General features: G+C 45.6%; 2 protein-coding genes across 2 annotated transcripts in view; one reads left to right on the top strand and one right to left on the bottom strand.

Moving 5' to 3' along the window:
• The window catches only part of PES1 (pescadillo ribosomal biogenesis factor 1), a 38,265-nt gene extending 30,192 nt beyond the window's left edge, over positions 1-8,073 (bottom strand). The window contains exons 1-3 of the mRNA XM_044288463.1: positions 7,928-8,073; positions 951-1,030; positions 502-655 (exon numbers count right to left, since the gene is read on the bottom strand). Of these exons, the coding sequence (XP_044144398.1) occupies positions 502-655; positions 951-1,030; positions 7,928-7,951 (258 nt within the window). The 5' untranslated portion in view covers positions 7,952-8,073. The remainder of the gene's footprint in view (positions 1-501; positions 656-950; positions 1,031-7,927) is intronic.
• Positions 8,074-8,204: 131 nt separating this feature from the next.
• On the top strand, positions 8,205-19,126 carry TWNK (twinkle mtDNA helicase). The gene is made up of 5 exons (XM_044288452.1): positions 8,205-9,595; positions 11,194-11,434; positions 13,757-13,864; positions 14,878-15,019; positions 16,988-19,126. Exons 1-5 carry the CDS (start codon positions 8,347-8,349, stop codon positions 17,225-17,227), a joined length of 1,980 nt encoding a protein of 659 aa, XP_044144387.1. The 5' UTR covers positions 8,205-8,346; the 3' UTR covers positions 17,228-19,126.
• The last annotated feature ends 280 nt before the right edge of the window (positions 19,127-19,406 follow it).

The following is a 19,406-nucleotide window of genomic DNA, read 5'->3' as shown; positions in this document are numbered from 1 at the left end:
CTTTTATGCCCTCAACTCTTTGGGAACATAAAAGTGTGGGGAAGGCCATTTTCTGTTCCGGCATGATTGTGCACAAAGCAAGGTCCATAAAGGCTTGGTCGGAGGAGTTTAATATAGAAGAACTTGTCTGGCCGCAGAAAGACTTGACCTCAACCTCAATTAACACCTTTGGGATGAACTAGAGCTAAGATTGCAAACAAGGCCATCTCCAACATCAGTGTCTGACCTCACAAACGCTGTTCTGGATGAATGGACTATAATTTCCACAGAGACTCCAAAATGTTGTAGTAAGCCTTCACAGAAAAACGGAAGCTGTTTGGGCTCTGAAGTGGGAACCAACTCTATATTAAGGTCTATGGATGAAGAACTGGATGTGTTAAAAGCCACTGAAGTTGTAATGTGCTGATGTCCGAATACCTTTGTCTATACAGCGTGTGTGTGTATATGTATATATCTTTTTAAATGTGAATGGAGAATTCTTTAAACCAGGACTGTACATACCTTGTACTCTCTGAACTTTCCCACAATGGGTTCATGCAGAAGAAACTTTATGTCCTTTAACAGATAGAAGGTCCGGGGGGCTGTGGAGCCCTTGTTGACTTTTTTCTTGTGTTTGGGTTCATGAGGATAGATTCCTTTCAAGATGCAGAGACGTCTAAAGAAAGAAACAGGAGGAGAAAAACCACCTTAATGGGCTTTTCATACTGATGACGGATCAGCTGTTTGAAGAGGACGCTGTGCTCCGGTGAACATTGCAGCCTCTTCCTAGGAAAGTGACCTCATGTTCATCTTTCACATGGCCTATGAGCAGCCAAGTTCCATTCAAGTAAATGGGGCTGGGCTGCAATACCAAGCACAGCCATTATACAATGGATGGCGCTGTGCCTGGTATGCTGCGAGGAGGCAGCAGAAATGCGGTAAGGTCACAGTGTAAGGACTATACAATTTACCTGAAATCTGGCAGGCTCAACTGCAGCTTCTTCCGAGCCTTGTTTCTTGTGATGTAGTTAGTGGCTGCACCTCGCTCATACTGAAAGAGACAGAACAGTCATGCAATGCTATATACCGGGAACGTGCAACTGTCAACTCATTACCAAGATGATAGCAGGGCACATGTACATGCATCATCAGCACACTCGACGGTGTCGCTGTGCAGGGGGAATGGTAATGCCTGCACAGTCCTAATTCATTTCTACTTTCCCAGGAACAGCACAGATGTTCTTAATTTACGATTTTCTTAGGCTGGTTTCACACGGGCGTTGCGGAAAAATGTGCGGGTGCGTTGCGGAAACACCCGCGATTTTTCCGCGCGAGTGCAAAACATTGTAATGCGTTTTGCACTCGCGTGAGAAAAATCGCGCATGTTTGGTACCCAAACCCGAACTTCTTCACAGAAGTTCGGGCTTGGGATTGATGTTCTGAAGATTCTATTATTTTCCCTTATAACATGGTTATAAGGGAAAATAATAGCATTCTGAATACAGAATGCTTAGTATAATAGCGCTGGAAGGGTTAAAAAAAAATAAAAACGTTAACTCACCTTATCCCCATGATCGTGTAGTTCCCGGTCGGTCTCTTCTTTAGCTGTGGGCTTGGGCTGAATGACCTTTGGTGATGTCAGATCACATGCTCCAATCACATGGTCCATCACCATGGTGATGGAGCATGTGATCTGACATCACCACAGGTACTTTAGCCAAAGATAAAGAAGAGAACGACCTTGAAATAGGCGATCATGGGGATAAGGTGAGTTAACTTTTTTATTTTTTTTAACCCTCCCAGCACTATTATAATATGCATTCTGTATTCAGAATGCTATTATTTTCCCTTATAACCATGTTATAAGGGAAAATAATACAGTGAATAGACTGTCACCTAGAACCCATGCGTGAAAATCGCACCGCATCCGCACTTGCTTGCGGATGCTTGCGATTTTCACGCAACCCCATTCATTTCTATGGGACCTGCGTTACGTGAAAAACGCAGAATATAGAACATGCTGCGATTTTCACGCAACGCATAAGTGTTGCGTGAAAATCACCGCTCATGTGAACAGCCCCATAGAAATGAATGGGTCAGGATTCAGTGCGGGTGCAATGCGTTCAACTCACGCATCGCACCCGCACGGAAATCTCGCCCGTGTGAAAGGGGCCTTAATTTTCTTCTAAGAGATAGTGGTGCTCCATTAGGCTAATTTCCCACAAGCGCATTTTTTGTCCTGATTTGATCAGTTCTCTGAACGGACAGCATCTGGACTGAATCCTGACAATATTCATTTCAATGGGTATATACACATAAGAATTGTTTATCACGGATTGCTTGCTCTTATAATAAAAAAAATAATAAATCGCAGCATGTTCGAAATTGTGGGTTTTTCACGCAGCCCTGGCTTCTTAGAAGTGAATGGGGCTGCACGAAAACCGGAAGGAATCCGGATGCAATCCTTTTTTCCCTGATGGCTGCCAGGAGATGTACAGTATTTATCACCCCATTAGGCTACTTTCACGCTGCCGTTTCAGGGTCCGTCTGTGAGATCCGTTTCAAGGCTCTCACAAGTGGTCCCAAACCAGTTTAGCCCCAATGCATTCTGAATGGATGCAGATCCATTCAGAATGCATCAGTTTGGCTCCGTTCTGCCTCCATTGCGCTCTGGAGGCAGACACCAAAACGCTGCTTGCAGCGCTTTGGTGTCCGCCTGGCGGTGCGGAGCCAAACGGATCCGTCTTGACTTACAATATAAGTCAATAGGGATGGATCAGTTTACATTGACAATATTGGTGCAATTGTAAATGGATCCGTCCCCCATTGACTTTCAATGTAAAGTCAGGACGGATCCGTTTGACTTAGGGCTCTTTCACACTTGCGTTGTCCGGATCCGGCGTGTACTCCATTTGCCGGAATTACACGCCGGATCCGGAAAAATGCAAGTGAACTGAAAGCATTTGAAGACGGATCCGTCTTCAAAATGCGTTCAGTGTTACTATGGCAGCCAGGATGCTATTAAAGTCCTGGTTGTCATAGTAGTAGTGGGGAGCGGGGGAGCAGTATACTTACCATCCGTGCGGCTCCCGGGGCGCTCCAGAATGACGTCAGAGCGCCCCATGCGCATGGATGACGTGCCATGCGATCACGTCATCCATGCGCGTGGGGCGCCCTGACGTCACTCAGAAGCGCCCAGGGAGCCGCACGGACGGTAAGTATACTGCTCCCCCGCTCCCCACTACACTTTACCATGGCTGCCAGGACTTTAGCGTCCCGGCAGCCATGGTAACCACTCTAAAAAAGCTAAACGTCGGATCCGGCAATGCGCCGAAACAACGTTTAGCTTAAGGCCGGATCCGGATCAATGCCTTTCAATGGGCATTAATTCCGGATCCGGCCTTGCGGCAAGTCTTCAGGGTTTTTGGCCGGAGCAAAAAGCGCAGCATGCTGCGGTATTTTCTCCGGCCAAAAAACGTTCCGGTCCGGAACTGAAGACCTCCTGATGCATCCTGAACGGATTTCTTTCCATTCAGAATGCATTAGGATAAAACTGATCAGGATTCTTCCGGCATAGAGCCCCGACGACTGAACTCTATGCCGGAAGAAAAGAACGCAAGTGTGAAAGAGCCCTTACACTTAGACATTTTTTGACTAAGTTATGCAGACGGATCCGTACTGAGCGAATACCATCGTTTGCATTTATAGGTGCGGATCCGTCTGTGCAGATACCAGACGGATCCGCACCTAACGCAGGTGTGAAAGTAGCCTAAGACACACCCCCATTCCATTACGGAAGTGCTTCATTAGTACCGGAGGACAGGAAGGCTCTGTACTCACCGCTTCCTAGTCCTCAGCTCGGCTATCAGCTGTGCAGGGCTGCGCACAGCGTGAGGGCGTTCTTTGATCTCACACTGTGCGCCACGATACACAGCCGACAGCAGGATGAAGAGGATTGCGATGGTGAGGAGCGGTGGCGTCCAGGAGCGGTAATTTTTTTTTGTGTTAATTTTTTTCTGCGCGGGGGCTGACTGACATGTGTGGGGGGTTGATCTGAGGTGTAATGGAATTTTTTATTTTATTTATTGTTCTCCTCTAAAACCTAGGTGCACCTTTGTGCTGGTGCGTCTTATAGGACGAAAAATACGGTAGATGGTTATTTTTCTTTACGTGAAAAATACTGCAAAAACTCGAAAATGCACACACTGAACGCAATCGTAGACAAAGCTGATTAAATCTGCCTGCAAAACCATCAGAACAGACCCAGACACATTCTGTACTGCTCATGTGAAAGAAGTCTAACTGTTATTTAAAGGGAACCTGTCACATTGAACGTGGTGTCTGAGCTGCAGGCAGCAGATTTTAGAGCAGGAGGAGCTGAGCAGATTGATGTATAGTTTTATGGGAAAAGATTCAGTATAACCTTTATTTTATCCATGTAAATCTCTGCTCATTCCTGGCTGTGAAGTCTAGGAGTTGGTCCTATCAGTGACTGACAGCTATCTCTGTAGACAGTCATAGGGAAGGCTCTAATTCACTGATAGGACCGTCTAACTTCACAGCCCAGAATGAGCAGAGATATAAATGTATAAAATTACAAGTTTTACTGAATCTTTCCACATAAACCTACACATCAGTCTGCTCAGCTCCTCCTGCTCCATAACATGCTGCCTGCAGCTCAGACACCACATTCAATGTGATGGAAATCCCCTTTAAAGGGAACCTGAGACTTTTATACGAATAACCTATCCTCCTCTCAAATTGCTGACTGGCGGGTGTCGGACCCCCACTGATCAGATACTGATAACCTCAAATTGCGTTCCACTACTTGCGGAACGGCACGGACAGCCATTAATAAAACTGCCTATTCTTGTCCGCAAAACGGACCATGGAACGGAGCAACGGATGCAGACATCACACGGAGTCCTGTCCGCATCTTTTGCGGCCCCATTGAAGTGAATGGATCCGCATCCAAGCCGCAAAAACTGCTGCTCGGATGCGGACCAAAACAGCGGTCGTGTGCATGAGACCTAAAACAAATCTCGGAAAACCCCTTTAATGTGAAAGTACTATAAATATTAAAATATACAAGTCAGGAGAGCTGACAGATCCCCTTAAGAATATGTCACGTGGAGTTTATTTATAGACTGGAAAAAAAAAAATGAATGCACATCTGCTTGAGCATTCTTCACAGTTTTCGGAGTGCGTCTTTTTTCTATGCCGCGGTTTTTGGATGCAATTTTTTATCCTGTCCATTGTCAATAGAAATTCTGGACACGTATTCTGAGTCCTGAATAAACGGGTCACTTTTTAAAACAGTGTGGATCCGCCATACAAATCAATGGGAAGGATCTGCATACGCTTATGGCGTGGAACCCGTGTTTCTTTTCCATCAATCAGATGCTGATTACCTATCCTGCAGAGAGACCATCGATATCCAAATCTCAGACAATCCCTTTAATCCTGATGTACTATTCCAAGGTAGACTTGCGCAAAACAGAATGGTGAAAATTGCTGAATTATTAACCCTTTAAGGGCCAGGACAATGTTTTGTTTTTCCTCCCTGCTTTTTAAGGGCCATAACTTTCCTACTTTTCCATTCACATAGCAATAGCTATACGAGGGCTTGGTTTTGCAGGGCACGATACATTTTTAATGGCACCAATCAAAATGGTTGTTTTTACGAAGTTCACCATGCTAATAATAGTTTTTTTTTACGTTTTACTACTTTAAAAATTTTTTTATAATGATAGTGATACCTCACTGGGCCAGCAGTAAACAGTGAGAAGGCTGCCGACTTCTCAAACAGCTGATCGGCGGGGGTCCCGGGTGTCGAAACCCCGCTGATCATCAGTTTAAAAAAACTGCAGAACCCCTTTAAGTTTGCATCATTTAGCAAATGTCATTTATTTTTTTAGGCTTAGAATTTTATAAGCAATTTCTTCAAATTTTCCAGAAAATGTCCGCATTCTCCAAATTTTTTTAAGGACCAATTCAGTTCTGAAGTGAAATTTGAAGGGCTTACCTACAGGGGTATCTCAGTTTGGTTAACACTATCCCCTAATCCTACCACTGGGACCCCCACTGACCACAAGAACGGGGACCCTGTACCCCCTGCAGCTCCCCTAAGAAGAACGGAGTGGCCGGTCAGGCATGCGTGCGGCATCTCTATGGGAATTCCAGAGATAGTCAAGCACCGTACTCAGTTATTTCCAGAACTCCCATAGAAATTAATGGAGCGGCCACGTATGTGTGCGACTGGTCGCTCCATTCTTTTCAGGGGGGGCTGCAGGGGGTATTGGGTCACCCTTTTTCGTGATCTGTGGTGATCCCAGCAGTAGGACTCCTACCAATCTAATAATTATCCCCTACCCTGTGGATAGGGGATAACGTCAAAAAACTGGAATACCCCTTTAACTCCCTTCCTGATGCGCCACATGTGTTCAGTACACATCAGGAAGGGGTTAATAGTTTGGACATTTTTGGATGCAGTGGTACCAATTAATTTGTTTATATGTAAAAGTGGGAAGGAGGGTGGATGATAAAAATATTAAACAATCATTTTCTCAATATTTTAAAAAAAACTTTTTTTCAACTTTTATTTTTAGTCCCATTAGGGGACTTGAACATGCACATTTATACCATAGACTGTAACAGTTTACTATTTCAGGCTGTGGGAGTTCTGCTGGTTTCCTATTAAGCTTTGTCCCAGTCTGCTATAGCAACTTTTCGGAACCCTGCAATTTTGCCACAGAGGGTCCAATCAGAGGACAGAGAACCTTCCCCATCTAGCCACGTAGGTGCCATGGTACCTATTAACCATAGCATCTGAGATGGTGACTGCATTAGTGTCTGCTATATTACACAGCTGGAAAATGCCACATGTGTCTACTCCATATTTATCCTGCAAAAAATAAAAAAAAGCATTAAAGATTTTGATACGATGACCAATCCTCAAGGATAGGTCATCAGTATCAAAATCTTGGCAAACCCCTTTAACACTTTCTTTTTTGGAACGCCAGCTCATCAGTATCTGATCAGTAGGGGTCCAACACAATGGCCCCCGCCAATCAGCTGCTTGAGTAATCCTTGAAAACCCCTTCAAAATGTAGGGATACAGTGTAACCATTAACGTCATGTACTTGGCGGCAGCAGTGACACCCCATATACTGCACATGACAGCTGCAGGCAATCACTGGCCTCAGTGGTAAATGGACAAGACAGCTCTCAGTAATTGGCTGCACTGTTCATGTGCGGTATACGTGCATGTCACCGCAGCAGTCACGTAACAAAGCCAGACCAGGAAGACTGGAGCAGCAGCAGTGGAACGAAGGGACCCTCAACCTGCGGCCCTCTAGCTACTACAATTCCTGGCATGCTCTAATAGCTGTCCAGGCGTACTGGGAGCTGTAGTTTTACAGCAGCTGGAGGGCCGCAGGTTGGGCATCCCTGGATTAGAGTATAACTTTCTTTGCTGTTAAACATTTTTCTAACTAGGAGTGCCCCTTTAAACCCTTTGCAATACAGCGCTAGGCATTCCCGGTCAGTCTTCCTAAGATGAATGGAGGGACAGCATGCGACCACCACTCCATTCATGTGGAGACGCAGGATCCTTGCTCTAGAGATCAGTGGTGGTCCCATAAGCTGAGCCCCCAACTATCAGGCTCCTGATCCCTATATTCTGTAGGAAAAGTTTTAAAGTTGGCACAACCTCCAAGTCTCTGGTTTAGTTACACGCAGATGACGTCACCTCATGGAAGTGGTCAGGCTGGCATCACTATACACATATGGGATTGTGTTCAGTATATGTTTATCCTGCCCCTCATGCAGCCTATAACACGGTGTCTCACATGAAGACCACCGGCTTGTCAAGCGCAGCCTGGGCCTACATGTGACATAAACTGCTTCTTCAGCTCTCAACATACAAACAGGGTTAAAGTCGTCATACCTTTTTCTTCTCCAAGCCCCCCATCACTGCTTATAATCACAGACCCCTCCGAAACTCCACACGTGTATTCCGCACGATGGGCTAAGGACCCCTACACGTGACCACAGCAATGCCTGCAGAAACCTAACGCAGGCCTTTTCACAGACAGCTAGGACAAGGCCTCTCAGAACGCATAACAGGCACTACGTAGACAGCCATAATAGGGCCTTTGTACTTCCTGTGACATTACAGCGTGAGAAGGCGGGCCTTGTTCAGTAACCGGAAGTGACGTGAAGGCGCCAATGTTTTTCATATGACAGCTGACATGATGGCGCCCTCCAGGTACATGTGGCTTGCCCTCTATTGTACATGCATTATAATGTGAGTGGACGGGGTGGGCGCCTGGTACATTGGCGCAGAGTGCTGACTGGCCGAACACGATGATGCGATGTGTGTTTCACAGGGTGATCGCCGGTAGAGGACAGCCTCTGCTCCCACGTGTCCTCACACCAGCTCTGCTGAAGCATGGCTTTGCTTCCGCTGGAGTTTCTCGCCGACATTTCAAGAAGGACCTCTTATCCATCCTGGATGGCTCTGTTTCCCCAGTGACTGTCACAGAGATCCGCCAGTATCTCAGAGACAACATGATCTCCTTCCATGATGGCTACAGCTGCCTGCATGTCCCCAGCCCCTTCACCCCTAACAAAGACCACCTGCTCTTCATTGACAAGACTACAGGGAGGTTTCTCTGCAAGGACACCTTGCTGGAGGGCACCTGGGAGGACTTTAAGGACAGCATGGATCTGCTCACCAAGGAGGGCTCCTCCTTCCTCAGTCCTGAGACCCTGAGAAGCTACCTGCAGGACAGCGACTCTGAGGATGGAGAGCGGCAGCTGAACCACACGGAGATCAGCAGGATCTGGAATAAAGCCCTGTGGTTCCATGACCTGGAGGAGGAGGATGCCCAGCTGATCAAAGCCATGTTTAACATCTCAAAAATAACCAACACTACCCTGAACAAGTTCGGAGTCAAGTGTTTCCAACCTACCAAAAGTCTAGTGTTCCCATGGTACAACCCACGAGATCTCACCATGAAAGGGTTAAAGTTGCTGTCCGCTGTGTGTCAGGCTGATGTGGTGAATTACATTGAGACGGTTTACCCCGTACCTTCTCGTTACCATAACCTGTTTGGAATTACAGTGATGGGGAAGAAGGACACGGAGGTGGTGATCACCAGCCAAGAAGTGGATAGTTTAGCTGTCCATCAGGCCACGGGGATCACCACAGTATCTTTACCACGTGGGATAAATTGTTTCCCACCTGTTCTTTTGCCGTTTCTTGAGCAGTTTAAGCGCGTCACCCTATGGCTTGGTGATGATCTGCGCGCCTGGGAGGCTTCCAAATTGTTCTCTCGGAAACTAAGTATCAAGAGGTGCTCTCTGATACGGCCCGGGGATACACAGCCGAGTCCACTGAAAGCCTTCAATCTGGGGCTTAACCTAAATAAACTCATCAAGGCTTCTCTTCCAGCTAGCCACAAGTCTATCATCTCATTCCGTCAGCTGAGGAGTGATGTCTTCAGTCAGTTGGAGAATACAGAGCAAGTGGCTGGGGTGAAATGGGCAAGATTTCCTGAACTGAACAAGCTGCTTAAAGGCCACCGCAAAGGGGAACTGACAATATTTACAGGTAAAGCTATAGTCCTCTTTGTTTTGCAGTAATGGACATGACCTTTTATGAATGGGGCCGCAGCGCTGTAAGTACGGGCAGAAGTGCACACTTACTGCTCCTGCCCATGTCCCCCAGAGGTTTACTAACCTGGTACCCTGTAATATGCCAGGATTCGGAGCGGGCTCCTACCTGTGGCTGCTCCGGTAAGCTAAAAGCTGACATGCAGGACTCTTAGCTTAGCGAAGCAGGAGCCCACTCAGCTCAGCTTATTCTGGCATAGCACATGAGTACAGGATACCCATGTGCTATGCCAGGCGTTAGTAAACCTCCAGGGTCTACGGGCAGGAGCAGGAATGTGCCCGTACTCCCTGTGCTGCGGCCCCATTCATAAAATGTGACGTCCGTACACAGCTGAGCATTCGGCGGAGAAGTGAATTCTAAGCGCACAGGTAATGGTGCGTTTTAGGGGGGTAAAAGTGTAACAAAAATATAAAAAAGCCTTAATAAAGTATAATAGAAAAAGTGTTACTATGGCATTAGGAACATCTTTATTAAAATTTTATTTAAACATTTAGTTACTCTTTAAACCAGGCAGTCACAGGACGCACCAAATCGTTCACAGCGGTGCACACTATATGATAATTCTGGCACGTCTTGCTGTATACTTTTCACTAATTAGGGTGCCTTCACACGTGGCACATTTTGTGGTCGAAAATTCTGTGAAAAGTTCCATTCACCTTAAAGGGGTATTTCCATCACAGACAATGGGGGCATATCGCTAGGTAATCCCCCCCCCCCCACCCCCCCCGGGGAGAGTTGTGGCCACCACCAAGCGCTGCTCTCATACACGTGAATGGGAGTGCACCGCGGGACCCGCACCTACAACAGGAACAGATCAGGGAGAGCTGTGGCTGGAGGACCCCGGATTTCCCGGGGTTCGTCTATCACCAAGCGCTGCTCCCATAGAAGTGAATAGAAGTGCACCGCGCATTCGCGGCCCTTGCTCCCATTCATTTCTATGGGGCTGACAGAAATAGCCGAGCCAGTGCTCTATTTTCGGCTGCCCCATAGAAATAAATGGAGGGCAGCTGCGCAGTGCATCCTCCACTACTTTACCTGCTCTGTTCTCTGGGACCCGCACCTATCAGACAATGGGGGCATGTCCTAACGATATGTCCCCATTGTATCTATAATGGCAAAACCCCTTTAACGGAACTTGCAGAAATCAAACCCATTCAAATGAAATGATTCACTGGCTGAATTTTCTGCCGCAAAATCTGCAGCGTGTGAACACACTCTTATACCAACGACCACATGGAGCGGCCAAGTACCAGGCTTTTAATCAGTCTTTATTGTTAATGGCCATGCAACTGCAGAAGTAGAGGCCAGCACTACTGTGGCTTCATATTACAATGTACTGCCCATATATAACTTGGGTGCTGAGACTCAGCTGCTGTCTTCAGTGGTGCTCAATGAGAAGTACAAATGAACAGTCAATCAGAGAAAGCAGAATGCAGGGCACTCACCTTACGTCTCTTTATTGCATAGGCAGGTACATCAGGTGTGGACAGGTAAGGCATAAAGGTTTAATACGTCTTTCTTTTTCTTTCATTTAGGCCCAACTGGTAGTGGAAAAACGACATTCATCAGTGAATATGCTCTGGACCTCTGCATGCAAGGGGTTAACACTTTATGGGGGAGTTTTGAACTCAGCAACGTTCGCTTGGCAAAAGTTATGCTGACCCAGTTCTCCCTGCAGCGACTGGAGGAGAGGCTAGACCAGTACGACGAGTGGGCCGATCGATTCGAAGAGCTGCCACTTTACTTCATGACTTTCCACGGAGAGCAAAATATAAAGTAAGTCACTGGAGACTGGACATATGCATAGTTACCAACAGTCCTGAATTTGCTGGGACTGTCCCTAATTTTCAGAGACAGACCCTTAAAATTTGCGCTGAAGATGGGCCCAGGACAGCCCGTGGGGTCTACTTTTCCCTAATTTACCGACTGCAGTGTTATTAATAGTAAACCTGTTCTGAGAAAACCTATAGCAACCAATCTGGAGTCCAGCTTTCCTGTTCCTAGGGCTTTTAGACCCCTTTCACACAAGCGCGTTTTCCATGCGGGTGCAATGTGTGAAGGGAACGCATAGCGCCCGCACTGAATCCTGACCCATTCATTTCAATGGGTCTGTGCACATGACAGTAGTTTCTCGCCCAGTTTCCTTGGGGGACACAGAAGACCTTGGGTATAGCTCATCTCCATAGGAGGCGTGACACTAAGTGAAGACTGTTAAGCCCCTCCTCCACAGCTATACCCTCAGCCTGGAGAGAGAGGCTGCCAGTTTTTGCTTAGTGTCCAAGGAGGCAAGACACTCCCTGCTCTGCAGGGCTCTTTTCTCCTTGTTTAAATTTTTGATTTTTACTTTTTTCTTTTCTTTTTGTTCCAGCGTTCTCGGCCCCCTGGGCCTGCCAAGACCTTCTTCCTCGGAGTGGCTCTTTGGTTCCTCTGTGCTGTCCTTCGGTACCGCCCTGGGGACTTTATACTGAGCTCTCGGTGCTCCAATCTTGTCCTTGGAGCCGTTACAGAAGTTCTCTCTACCCCTTCTGTCCTGTACGGTTGTGTTCCGTATCAGTCGTGTCTCTGACGGGTGCCGGAATGGTCCTTTTTTGTTCCAAGCCTTCTGTCTTTTCCAGGACAGGGCTGTTCTACGTTCAGTTTCTTCCTTCCTTCTGAAGGTGGTTTGCCTTTCGCTTCAACACCTCACCTGTTTGGGCCTTGCCGCTTTTATTTGGGGATCTCCGACTCTTGTAGCCGTTCGGCCTCTTGGGTTTCCAGGAGGTCTGTGCATAGGGTTGACTGACTCCAGGGTGGTTTTTCCTCCGCTTGATCAGTTTGGCTATTGCTGAGGTTACCGCACCTAGGGCAGGATTCTGTCTTTGGTGTCACCGTTCATTTCGCCAGAGCGGTTGGTGCCTCCTGGGCCGGAGGCATTGGCTTCGGCCATGCATTTGGGCAAGGCGGCCACGGGTCTACCTTGCGCCTTGCCGTGTTCTACAGGGTGCATACTCTGACTTTGGCAGATGCTGCCTTGCCCCGCCTGGGGTTGCGGGCGGCGGTTCATTGATGCCTTTCGGGTGCTTCACCTTGGGCTGTGGTCCCTCCCTCTTTTGGACTGCTTTTGAACGTCCCAAGGTCTTCTGTGTCCCCCAAGGAAACTGGGCGAGAAAACGAGATTTTTGTATTACTTACCAGTAAAATCTCTTTCTCGCTCTTTCCTTGGGGGACACAGCACCCACCCATTCATTGTTTTTTCTCTGTACGGTTTCCGAGTTTTTTGTTGCCCGTCGGGTCATTGGCTTGTTGGTTCCTTGTTGGACTTTGCCTTTTCTCACTGCTTGGACACGCAACTGGCAGTCTCTCTCTCCAGGCTGAGGGTATAGCTGTGGAGGAGGGGCTTAACAGTCTTCACTTAGTGTCACGCCTCCTATGGAGATGAGCTATACCCAAGGTCTTCTGTGTCCCCCAAGGAAAGAGCGAGAAAGAGATTTTACTGGTTAGTAATACAAAAATCTCGTTTTTTCACTCATCATTTCAGTATGTTCTATATTCAGCGTTTTTCACGCAGCTCTGACCCCATAGAAGTGAATGGGGCTTCGTTTTTTCACTGAAGGCTGATAGAAGATGTTGTTTGTAAATCTTCATTTTTTTTAATTTATTTTTTCATGCGCAATCAAAATTTAAAAATCAAAATTGATCGCACCCGCACGGAAAAAACAGAACCGGTAAACTTAATTGCAGACAAAACTGAAGGAACTTGCTTGCGGGGCTACGGAACGGACATACTGAGGCGCAGAGCACACAGTGTGCTGTCCGCATTTTTTACGGACACGGAAACAAAATACGTTCGTGTGCATGTAGCCTTATGAAGAGTGGTTTTCCCCATAGACCTCAATGGGGTTGTTAACATAAACAAAAGATAGTGTGGATTTTTGTGTTTTTTATCAAAAAATTTTTATGCTGTTTTCATGCTCACGCCTTGCATACCAATCCCCACTGTGCAGGTATCCTTACAATGACACTCAGTGTGTCTGCAGTACCTGCTTAGGCCAGTTTATTACCTCCACATTGTCTATTCTCAGCTTTTCTGTGTAACCGTTTCTTTTTCACCCCGTTCAGGTCTGTGATTGACACCATGAAGCACGCTGTGTACATGCATGATATTAACCACGTCCTCATTGATAACCTGCAGTTCATGATGGGCCAGGAGCATCTCTCTTCAGATAAGTAAGAACTCGTTGTCACTTGCTGTATTTTAATTGCGTGATTGGAAAATGCCCCATATAAACTTCTGATGGGTTATCGGAACTTCTGTAAGTTTAGATGTAAGACGACTTTCACACTCGCGTTTTGGGCGGATCTGTAATGGATCTGCAAAAAACGCATCCGTTACAATAATACAACCGCAACCGTTTTTCTGAGACTTTAGTACTGATGACCTATCCTCTTGTCATCACCTGAAGAGAATCTAGCTGAGCAATGAATGGGGAGATCTCTGGATCTACGTGATGTTATGGGGCTGGTTCTAGCTTTGTTGGAAAGAGATTGCCATGGACTATATGACTTTTTTTTCACATTAGTTATGGAATGACCCCTTTAAATGCTGTAAATGCCAGCTGTTTGCAGTGTTGTGGGGGGCATGAGGGGAGGCTGGAGAGTAAAGTTAGGCTGTAGCTGATGGCTGAGGAGGTATAGCAGTTATCAGTCCTGGTAGACTGCACGCTTTAGTAGTCTAGAAAAGGAGTGTCAGCTCTTGCGTCTGCTTAGCAAACTGCTAATCTCTTGCTTTGACCATAAGATAATTCTGAGCCTTTTTTTTTTTTTTTTTTTTATTTAAATATTCTGCATTGTGATGTTTCTAGGTTATTCCTCCTGGAAATATCTGAATGCATTCACTACTGGCTGTTTCCATTTCCTAAAATGTCAGAAAAGCTGAGAAAGCTCTTCATATCATTGTAAAAATTCCTCCGATTGTCCTTCTGATAATATGGAAGGGACAATGATTCCTATAATTGTTAGCCATCTGATGGAAGAATAATGGAGTGCTTTTATTTTCCCTGAAGCTATTCTGACCTTCTTGCTAGGCATTATATGACCTAAGCACTGAATAAAAGCATCGTTTTGTACTATTTCAAAGCTCCAGTTTTCTTTCTTTGGTCCTGACATTTTGCACACGTATGTTTTGAGTCGCCATCCTGTTCTCGGATATGTATTTTATTTGATTTTTTTTTGTTTTTTAGATTTTCAGTACAGGACTACATAGTTGGGGCATTCAGGAAATTCGCAACTGAAAATGACTGTCATGTGACTTTAGTCATTCATCCCAGGAAAGAAGATGATGACAAGGAATTGCAAACATCCTCAATTTTCGGCTCTGCAAAAGTAGGTGGAGAATCCATACCTGACCTGGATAATCGCTCCCACTTATACTTAGTACATGATATGTTGCTTAGATTTCTCAGCGGACTGCTCCGTATCAGTAATGGGGCGTAACGGTTCTGCTGGACCTAATATATAACTTGGCCGTATGATGGTCAGGTTTGGAATTGGGCCATCCACCGGCATCACCTATGTTAACGTCGCCTTCATCGGTGTTCTGAAGAATGTGGCAGTTAAAGAACGCACTCCGAACTGTCTCTAACCCCTCTGTGTTTAATATGCCTGTGTGCGGATAATTATGACGAGTTGGATGAAAGTGGTATTGAAGTCGCTATGACGCCCACAAGAAAATTTATCTTGGTGGACAGATTCTGAGCCAAGCACTGACCTCCTAAACTTGATTGTAAAAGGCCATTAGTATACACCCTAGCCTTTCCTGACAGAGGAGGCGGGGTGGGGGGTTGGATTGAATGGGTGGAATCTGCAGGCCTTCTTAAAGAGGACCTGTCACCAAAAAGTGCAGTGCAATCTGAAACCACCATGTTATAGAGCAGGAGAAGCTGAGCGGATTGATGTATATTTTTGTGGGAAAAAGATTCTGTAAAACTTGTAATTTTTACACTTGGCTCCTCCCTCCTGTACCGATAAATCTGCAGCCCTGTGAAGTGCTATCGGTACAGGAGGGAGGAGCTATCAGTGACTGACAGCTATGTCTCTGTACTCTTATGCACACAGTGCTATCAACTACTGATACCCCTTCCCTTCGGTACTGATAGCTGTTCACAGGAGGTGGAAAAAGCAGCTATACAAATGTATAAATTCCAGGTTTTACCTAATCTTTTCCCACAAAAATATCTATCTATCTGCTCGGCTTTGCATTGTATTTTTGGTGAGATGCCCTCTTTAAGGGGTGTGTGTCCCTTTTAGCTTTGTCATTTCTTTGGGGGGCAACTCGTTTGATCTACTGGCTGACTTTTCTGCTACCCCGAGGCAACTGGACTTCTACCGTCTCGTAACATATTAAGTTCCCTTTCTTTTATACTTTTTGCATTGTATTTTTACATTTTGATAACTGGGTGATAATTGTAGATATTGAAACTCACTTTAATAGGAGCCTTCTTATGTTCTAAACCAGGCATGCTCAACCTGCGGCCCTCCAGCTGTTGCAAAACTACAACTCCCAGCATTCTCTGACAGCCTACAGCAGGGCATTGTGGGAATTGTAGTTTTACAACAGCTGGAGGACCGCAAGTTGAGCATCCCTGTTCTAAACCCTGGTGTAGTAACCCTGTGAATGCTAGAGAGTAGTGTGTGGAGCCAACTTCTGTTTTCAAGTTCATCGTAACAGGTTCGGGTTATCTAAGAATTCCGTTATGTATTCCGCTACCACGGACTGTAAGTTATGGTGGGTGGTAGCAGAATCCATAACGGAATTTTTGGATATCCCAAACCTTGTATGGCGAACTTGAAAACACAAGTTCGCTCCTCCCTACCAGAGAGTTTAGTGGGTTGGAGTGGGTAATTGTGAGTTACCTAGTTTAATGCGTCTTGTCCGCTTAATATGACAAATATTGGCAGCCAATATCCCTTAGATGTGGATATCAGATAGCTAAAGGGGGAAGATTTGGCGTAACCCTGTGGCTCAAAGTAGCACAGTGGGAGGTTCACATTAAAATCTGGGTGACCCTTTACGCTCCCATTTGAGTCTAAGTCGTGATCCTAACTGCTGTAGTAAATTTATAATTGCATGCAATTACAGAAGTATTCAGATCCAGGTGTTGGTTTGAAAAATGTAGGATATTTTGTGGGACAAGCCCTTTAACATTGAGTTAGAGGAGCAGAATAAAACAATCATGTCTAACATACATTGTCATAAACTTTGGACATTTAGCTGTAAATTGATTGGATGTTGTGATAAGCCAGATTATGAGACTTTTTGTTTTTCATTTGCTCTTTCTCTCATGCCCACAGGCCAGCCAAGAGGCAGATAACGTTCTCATACTTCAAGATAGGAAACTGGTCAGTGGCCCAGGGAAGAGACATTTACAGTTGTCGAAAAACCGCTTTGATGGAGACGTTGGGGTTTTTGCACTGGAATTCAACAAGTCCACACTGACTTTTACTTCTTCCAAGAGCAAGGCAAAAGTGAAGAAAGTTGCCAAGGAAAATGAGGACGCTGTGTCGGATCAGGCACCACCAAAAAAGAAGTAAACAGGAACGTTTGTGCTTGCTGCTGAACTGACATTTCAATTGGGTTTTTTGTACATCTGTGTCCAGGGCCAGGATGGACATGTCATACGTTTGTGAATACATATTTGTTATGTAAAACACTATTTTATATTGTTGGTCCTCATTTCAAGATGAATCTGTAAGCTAAATTTCAACATTTTGTTAATTTTTAGTATAAAACATGTTGGAGTGACCTGTTTGTCATCTATCAGATGTCCTGATAAAACAGAAAAAATGCACAAAAAATATGTACTTTTTCTCACTGGGAAAAAAAATGTGAATTGCACAGATATTTTTATAATATTATTATTTTTTTTTTTATTTTTTTTTTTTTTTTTAAAGCTTGTTTTTCAAAACCAGTCAGGTGACCTGGCCCTCAGTGACCATACACAGTAGACATAGGTTAGAAGAACCTGCTGCCTTCACAGAACCGGCAGACCTTCTAATGTGTGTGAAATGCTCTGCTGACAGTTTGTTCGGCAGGTGTCAAGGGAAGACAGGATTGGGCATGTTTACTTTAAGCATGCTCAATCCTTTTGTTTTAAAGGAAGATAAGCCACAATAAGATGTCTGGGAGCAGCAGCATATTCCCTTTATTACCCATGTTCATTTTCTTGCTCCATAAGTGCTGAGTGGCAGGACTCTTCAGATGTGTCGCCCTCGTACAGCATGATGCCCACAGGCTGAGGAAGATGGACTGCAGCCGCCCTCCCTTTCACTGTGGCTACTATTTCTATGTGTTAAGTTCCCAATGTGCTCCACTTCTGCTGATGTTCTGACACAGCAAGGACTGCTGCTCAGCCAATCACAGGCTGAAGCGGGTCATTACTGCAGCCAGTGATTGGCTGAGTGGCATTTCCTACCATGTCAGGACATCAGCAGAAAGTGGAGCACAGCAGGGACCTGGGCTGCGAGAGAACTGCAGAGGTGGGGGATTAGGAGATCAGTATTTTACATCATTTCTATTTCACTGCACCCCTTTATTTGGGTGCACCCCTTTAAAGCTACTTCTAATATGTGTATGCTGCATCTTTAGAATGATGTTTTTTTTACCATTTTGTAACTTCCTCAGGACTCTTCACTGCTATACAAGTTTTATATTAAAGTAGTCTCTGGTTTTCATATTTGCTTCAGTAGTAATGCAACTGTGGTTTTAGTTCTCATGGTTATATACAATACTGTGGATCTCTAGAGATGACCCGAAGGGGAATAAGTGATCAACTGCTAAAACTTGGCTTTTATTCTATCATATTAATCATGGCCAACACCAGAATATCTGATACAACAATATGAAACTGCAGTTCTCCTCTGGTGCTGCGAAACCACAAATAGCGGTCCACAGTGCATGGGCATCGGCTGTGTGCCTGCCATTTGCGGACCCATTGACTTGAATGGGTCTGCGATCCACAAGATTCAGCCCACACCACAAAAAAAATGAGAACTTGCACTATATTTTTGTGGTGCGAAAGCAGGGACCGAAATTCAAGGGAAGCACTCAATAGTGCTTCCATGCGCTTCCGCTCTGTATCTTGTGGATCACGGGCCCATTCAAGTGAATGGGTCTGCATCTGTGATGCAGAGCAAACACGGCCAGTGCCCTTTACGGTCTGCAATACGGGCACACACACGTTCGTGTGCATGAACCCTTACTCGGCACTCTAGAAATCACTGGTTCGTATAATGTATTGGTTGTTTCCTGATTGTTTGTAATCTGCATATATTGGGATGTTTTCTGCCCCTACTATGCTCTAACATATAGAGTGTCCGCCTGGTCAGGAGTCTTACCCTGTAGCTGCTAAGTGCACTAAGGGTACTTTCACACTTGCGGCAGAGTGATCCGGCAAGCCGTTCCGTCGCCGAAACTGCCTGCCGGATCCAGCAATCTGCATGCAAACAGACAGCATTTGTAAACTGATCCGGATGCAGATCCGTCTTGGGCTGCTTTCACACTCGCGTTTGGTGCGGATCCGTTCAGATAATACAAACGTCTGCATCCATTCAGAACGGATCAGTTTGTATTATCTTTAACATAGCCACGGCTTTCTATCTTGATCGACCAATCCCACGGTGCTTGTGAAATTAAGCAACATGCAGTATATACAGAAATATAGTACAAACATTAAAAATAAAGGACAGAGCGTTCAAAAATTTCCCTCTCCTA

Source organism: Bufo gargarizans, chromosome 1 (assembly GCF_014858855.1).
Source record: "Bufo gargarizans isolate SCDJY-AF-19 chromosome 1, ASM1485885v1, whole genome shotgun sequence".
NCBI lineage: Eukaryota > Metazoa > Chordata > Amphibia > Anura > Bufonidae > Bufo > Bufo gargarizans.
Note: the sequence above shows the minus strand (reverse complement) of the source record. Positions and strands in the feature narration are given on the sequence as shown.

Bases quoted from the DNA above. Each gene is read 5' to 3' on its own strand.
- TWNK (XM_044288452.1), top strand. From the start codon at position 8,347: ATGATGCGATGTGTGTTTCACAGGGTGATCGCCGGTAGAGGACAGCCT. The intron at 13,865-14,877 runs GTAAGAACTCGT...TTTGTTTTTTAG, and splicing joins GAGCATCTCTCTTCAGATAA to ATTTTCAGTACAGGACTACA. The intron at 15,020-16,987 runs GTAGGTGGAGAA...TCATGCCCACAG, and splicing joins CAATTTTCGGCTCTGCAAAA to GCCAGCCAAGAGGCAGATAA.